Source organism: Sinocyclocheilus rhinocerous, unplaced genomic scaffold (assembly GCF_001515625.1).
Source record: "Sinocyclocheilus rhinocerous isolate Xijiao unplaced genomic scaffold, SAMN03320098_v1.1 scaffold258, whole genome shotgun sequence".
NCBI lineage: Eukaryota > Metazoa > Chordata > Actinopteri > Cypriniformes > Cyprinidae > Sinocyclocheilus > Sinocyclocheilus rhinocerous.
Window position 1 is genome coordinate 479711 of NW_015634010.1, and position 6772 is coordinate 486482.

Below are 6772 nucleotides of genomic sequence, written 5' to 3' on the forward strand. Positions count from 1 at the left end.
GCATTATGCAAATATTTCCACAAGTGATGTAGACATGTGGGGGCGTGTTTAAACGAGGCGTTTTAGGAGGCCGTGGACGAGTCTTAACTTTTATAAAGAATACCTCTTTGGGTTTGAGACTTTAGTCTTTGCAACTTTAGGGATCTTATCAATTCACGAACAGCTTGTAACACTCCAAAGAGAAAGGAAAACTTGAAATCGCATCATATGACCACTTTAATAAATGGAGAGATCACTACTGGAATAATTGTTAATGAATGGCAGTCACTCTTAGAATACTTACTAGTTAGATAGCGTTCACTACGTAATGATATACGTAATTTTAATGAAAAAAAAAATGCTAGTTTTAAGGAATTCATGTAAAAACGGCTTGCCACATGAAATGCATCTATATTATGAACTACATAAACAACCCGTCAGTAAACTGAGCTTTTAATTACGAGATCATGTAAACGATCACATCTATAAATATCTATATATTTTGGTCTTTTTTCTGTCTTCTTTTACGGTCGCTGTTTGAAGGTTTCAACTGTTTATGTTCGTGCGCCACGCATCCGCGCGCTTCCGCCTATGTGGCCAAGCACATAAATTAGCTTATAAACAAAGAGATCGATGTTTTTCCACATTTTTCACAAACAAACGAGACACATAAATAGAAAGTGGATATAACGAAGTTCATATTCTTCTGTAAATACGGATACTTACCTGCCAGGATGTCCTGTAGAGTCTGGCTGAACGTCTGGAGCTGTCTGTCGTTCACATGTCCTTTAATCCGCAGGAATCTCGACAGAAACCCGACGGCGGCGTTTATCTCTGGCTTCATCGTTCCTCGGGCACAGAGGGTATGCATTGAGAGGCTCCGTGCGCTGTATGGCCAATGCGCTTTTGTTTCCGTTTGCAAAATGATCCTTGTTTTTCGCGTGTTTTATTTCTCTGATGCCTATGCTGAGCATTTATTTGTCGAGGCAGGAAAAATTCGGAGAGTACTACGTGTTCCAGGACGGTTCAGTGCGGTGACATGGGTTGTTTTGTCCGAAACGACACATAGAGGTGGGCTCCACCCTCCTCCGTCACTGTCCTCCAGCAGAGTAGACCGTAACGAAAGGGAGCAGCGCTTATGTAATGTCCCCTCCTCTACCAGCAGCAGCAGCAGCAACAACGAGCCAATCACGACGCTGAGACGAGGTGACGTATGCGCGGAGGAGTGGGCCCATTGCGTCACAACTCTAGAAATAAACAGAGCATGTGAAAAAGGGGCTGGATGAAGGCTTTTAACCCTTCCCTCTGAAGTGAACCACAACATTACAGAAAACTTCAGTCTCATGCACAACATTGATATACAGACGTATAATAAGTTCTCGCGCTGTCATTTAAGAGATGTAGGCTACTTCTGCATTCCGTAGTATCCTCTGCAGTGATATTTGGAATTTCCCACTCTCGTCAAGGGGAAGACCCGATGTTTAGTGTACTACAGTGGCTTTATAAACTCACACATGTACATCCCACACAACCACACGTTTCTGACCAAACAGAAGGTGTTTTTTTTTTAAGGAAGTTTGTTAAATAAGATTTTTTTTTTTAAAAGACAAAGGCCCATTGTGGGATAAAAAGTCTTACAGTTAGAGTCGGAATTATTATTAGTTGTTGTTTTTTACTCAAGGCAAAAACAAGCTTTGATAGTTTTTATTGTCTAAACAAAGCTTTTGTGTGTATGTATACTGTATGATGATTTTTTACTTTTTTTTTTTTGCACAATATTTGCATAAAATGACTCTGGCTTTTGAACACTGCTGGCAAATATAGAAAATAACAACAACAACAAAAAGTAGTAGTTGTCAAAACCATTTGTATTAGCTTCAAAAAGAGCAAAAAGAAAATGGTGGTGGACTCTTTTAATAGGGTTGTGGACCCGTACATTTCTACGGTTTGTTTTTCTTCCCTGAGAGAAATCTTGCCATTAGCAGAACAGCGGGTTAAGGATGTTTGTATGTGGTTATGTATTTACCAGTGGGAATAAACTGCTGAAAGGTGTTTCAAAAGGACTACAAGGAACACTCTGACCTAATTCTGTTGCTTTTTCTGTTGTGGCCAAAGGCAAATTACCTCTGAACCTACCATGTGCTGACTCACGGCTTAACCTGACCTGCCCTGCACACTTATTCAATTACCCTGACATCTTGGTTGGTTCAATAGCTAATGTCAGTATTAAGCAAATAACTATTCCGAGATCGGTAGGTCTCAGGCCTGGTCAGCTCTGCAAATCTCTTTGACGCCAATGTCAAAAAATATGTCACTGAAAAAAGTAACGGTTTAGTTGGCAGTATTTAGAAGGCACATTTTTTACTTTTTGAACATTCTTTTAATTTAAAACTAAAAAAGTAGCATTAGGCTACCATTTAGACTGGCTGAAATGAACCAACAAAATATGGAAGCCTGACTTTCTCACAATTCTGACTTGCAAAATATAACCTCAGAGTTGTGAAATAAACTGTCAATTCTAAGAAAAAAGTCAGAACTGAGATAAAAAGTCGCAATTACCTTTTTTATTTTATTTAAAAAACATGAATTGCGAGATGTAAACTCTGAATTTAGAAAAAAAAAAAGTCAAAATTGCAAGACGTAAGCGGAATTCTGTGGGGGGGGGGTCAGAACTAAGATATAAACCTAGAATTCTGAAAAAATTCTGAGCTTCTGTCATGCAATTCGGTGTTCAGAACTGCGAAAAAACTAAGCCTGAATTGTGAGAAAAAAAGTTGATAAAATAATTTTATTCCATGGCAGATACGGGCTTCCATAACTTCCATAGGCTATATTTGAATCACAATATGTTAAACTAAGTCCATGAAACCTTATTTCACGGTTAATAATCAATAATTCTCCAGGGGTGTTTCAGAGTTGAGTTGACTGAATCGAAGCCTCAGGTAAACACGGCAGCCAGGCAGAGCAAAACGGGCCTAGCCGCCATTCACCGGCACTGGAAAAATCCAACATGACTGAAAATAATCAATTTTAGTGGCGACGATGAATCAGAACATCACTATGTCTGTCCTCTCTCCACCCACAAGTCCAGGGACTCAAAGGGTTGAGAGGATTTCATGTTTTTTGCAGGTTTCTTTTCGGTAGGATTTTGGTGTGCATGGGGGCACTGACTCTAAATGTTGACGGTGAAACCAGAACAGCACTATACTTAGTCCTTCATAGGCCATAGTGCATCAAAAGTGATACAGTGATACCCCATATTAACAATTACTGACCCATAATACAGATTCCACACAGACAGGAATGACTGTGAAAGAGAACAGAAGGAAAGCAAACACGTAACATGTGAGTTTGAGCTCCTTTCTCACTTTTCTCAAGGTGAATGAGATGGACTACGTATATTCACTGAGACAATGTTTTATTACTCCGTTATTTCTCCATCCCTCACTCTTGACCTCTCTTCAGAGAATACTGCTTTCATCCGTTAGAACTGACGCAATCTTTCCCCTTGACACGACTGATGGAATGAGTAAACATGAGAGAGGGATAACAGAGAGAATAGAAGGGTAACAGAAATATGCTTACAAGGATGTAGATATAACTCCGTTATCTAATCTAAACTATCAGTTGTCTCAGAATGTTAACTCAGGCCAACTTGTAACTTCTAATAATATATTTTTTTTAATAATAACAACAACATTTAATTAATTATGCGAGTTAGATTTTTTATGTTTTTTTAAAGATGTTTCTTATGCTCATCAACTCTGGGGGGGGGGGGGGTAAAATTGTGAAATATTATTGTAATTTAAAGTAACGGTTTTCTATTTTAATATACTTTAAAATATAATTTATTCCTGTAATGCAAATCTGAATTTTCATCAACCATTACTCCAGTCTTCAGAGTCACGTGATCCTTCAGAAATCATTCTAATATGATGATTTATTATCAGTCTTGGAAACAGTTAACAGCTGCTAAATATGTTTTTGGAACCTGTGAAACATTTTTCAGGATTCTCTGATGAATAAAAAGTTAAAAACAACACAATTTATTTAAAATAGAAATCGTTTGTAGCAATATACACACTACATTTTTTCTTCCTTTTATTTGAAAGCAATTAATACTTTTATTCAGCAAGGATGTGTTCAATTGACAAAAAGTGATAGTAAAGACTTATATTGTTAGAAAAGATTTCTATTTTGAATAAATGCTGTTCTTTAACTTTTTATTCATCAAAGAATCCTGAAAAAGTATCGCAGGCTCCCAAATTTTTTTTACAAAAACTCAGCTTTGCCACCACAGAAATAAATTATATTTTAATGTATATTAAAACAGAAAATTTATTTTAAATTGTAATGATATTGCTCATTATTACGTTTTTTTCTGTGTTTTTGATCAAATAAATGCAGCCTTCATGAGCATAACAGAAACAAACAAAAAAAAACAACACTACTGAAACAAATCTTACCGATCCTAAACTTTTAAACAGCAGTGTAATATAGCAGATCACACACACACATACATACACACACACACACATACATACACATAACTGAATGACATTTGAAATTAACCACACTGTATTCCACACCCATCACACAGACACATTTTACACACATTACACATACCGTGTATAATTTTCATTGGATTGAGAATGGCTGTGATTGTATATTAAAACAGAAAATTTATTTTAAATTGTAATGATATTGCTCATTATTATGTTTTTTTCTGTGTTTTTGATCAAATAAATGCAGCCTTCATGAGCATAACAGAAACAAACAAAAAAAAACAACACTACTGAAACAAATCTTACCGATCCTAAACTTTTAAACAGCAGTGTAATATAGCAGATTTTATATAAATAATAATAAATAAATAAATAATGTGAACTCAAAAGTTTAATGAGTTCTACCAGTACGTCACAGTATGCAAAGTCATAAAAAAGACTTTCAGCATGGCTTATGAATAAACTGCTGATGGGAAAAAAGGTAAAATGTCCTTCAGGTGTATAACTATGGGTCCAAATAAAACCTCCAAACCCCTCCATGACTCATCTCCCTCTAATCCAGGAAGTATGGGAATGCTCTTTCTAACGGTTGGAAGTGAAAACCCCCAACTGTGTGGTTTGGCCATGGCTTCCACACGCAGGACATTCCACTGGAAACTCAACCCCTTTTTCGGCTCAAAGACCTTCACACACTTCCCATTCATTTCCAGAAGCTCTGAAAACACGTTTTTGAAACACTATCGAACAGGAAGCGACATTCAGGAACAAATATGGCATTTTCTGAAGTCACATTAATGTGTATTGGCCCTTGATAACCTCCAAACGGAGCCTGAGCAACCTTACAGGCCTTGACTCTATTAATAGGGGTGCTAATCTGTGCTCCCCACACTCCGTATCTGTCCATATCTCCCATAGTCGCCAGGCTGGTAGAACTTTATTTTTAGAGGTGAAAGAGAAGAGGAGCCCATTCCAGAATATCCTCATAAGTCCCCAGCTCCATCAGATACTCAGGAATAAAATATTGTGTAACTTTGCTGAGACATACATGCTGGGCTTAGCGTCCTCAACCACTGTTCATTTTTACTGTTTGCTTGTCTTTTAGTCATAGTTTATGTCTTTTGACAAAGAAATCCTTTAAATGTTGTATTTAGCCATACCATATTAATACTAAAATGTTACCATGTTACTAAAAACATTACTAAATTTGACTAAATTGGCGTCCAATTTCAACAAAAATAATACAACAAAAATATGTAAAATTTCATATTTATACACATACACACACACACACACACACGTTTGGGATCAGTAAAACTAATGTTTTTTTTAAAGAAGTCTCTTATGCTTATAAAGGCTGCATTTATTTGATCAAAAATACAGAGAAAAAATTAAAAATAAAAAAAAACTTAATCTTGCAAAATGTTATTACAATATAAAATAATGGTTTCTATTTTAATATCCTTTAAAATATAATTTATTTCTGTGATGCAAAGCTGAATTTCCATCAGCCATTACTCCAGTATAAAGTGTAACATGACCCTTCAGAATTCATTCTAATATGCTGATTTATTATTAGAATTATCAATGTTGGCAACAGTTCTGCTGCCAAATATTTTTTGACCCCAAACTTTTGAACTGTAGTGTATATTGTTAGAAAATATTTATATTTTAAATAAATGCTTTTCTTTTTAACTTTTTATTCAAAGAATCCTGAAAAAAGTATCACCAGTTCCAACAAAAATATTAAGCAGCACAACAGTTTCCAGCACTGATAATAAATCAGCATATTAGAATGATTTCTGAAGGATCATGTGAAAAGTTATATATAACACTATGTATATTTATAACATTTATATATAATATATTATGAGAATATATTTCATATTAATGTTATAAAAATTTTGTTAATGTACAAAATAATGTACATTATATATATATATATATTTATAGCATTACTAAATCGTTTTTTATTCTACTTCTTTGCTATCACTTCTTATCAAGTTAACACATCCTTGCTGAATAAAAGTTAATTTCTTTCAAAAAAAGAAATAAAAATGTACTGACCCCAAACTTTTGAACTGTAGTGTATATTGTTAGAAAATATTTATATTTTAAATAAATGCTTTTCTTTTTAACTTTTTATTCAAAGAATCCTGAAAAAAGTATCACCAGTTCCAACAAAAATAAAAAGCAGCACAACAGTTTCCAGCACTGATAATAAATCAGCATATTAGAATGATTTCTGAAGATCATGTGACACTGAAGACTGGAGTAATGATGCTGAAAAT

The 6772-nt window shown here is 35.0% G+C and overlaps 1 protein-coding gene across 1 annotated transcript in view; it reads right to left on the reverse strand.

Moving 5' to 3' along the window:
• LOC107744895 (protein BTG1-like) overlaps positions 1 to 1105 on the reverse strand; it is an 8209-nt gene extending 7104 nt beyond the window's left edge. Inside the window, exon 1 of the mRNA XM_016558709.1 lies at positions 706 to 1105. Within this exon, the coding sequence (XP_016414195.1) occupies positions 706 to 850 (145 nt within the window). The 5' untranslated portion in view covers positions 851 to 1105. The remainder of the gene's footprint in view (positions 1 to 705) is intronic.
• Positions 1106 to 6772: the final 5667 nt, after the last annotated feature.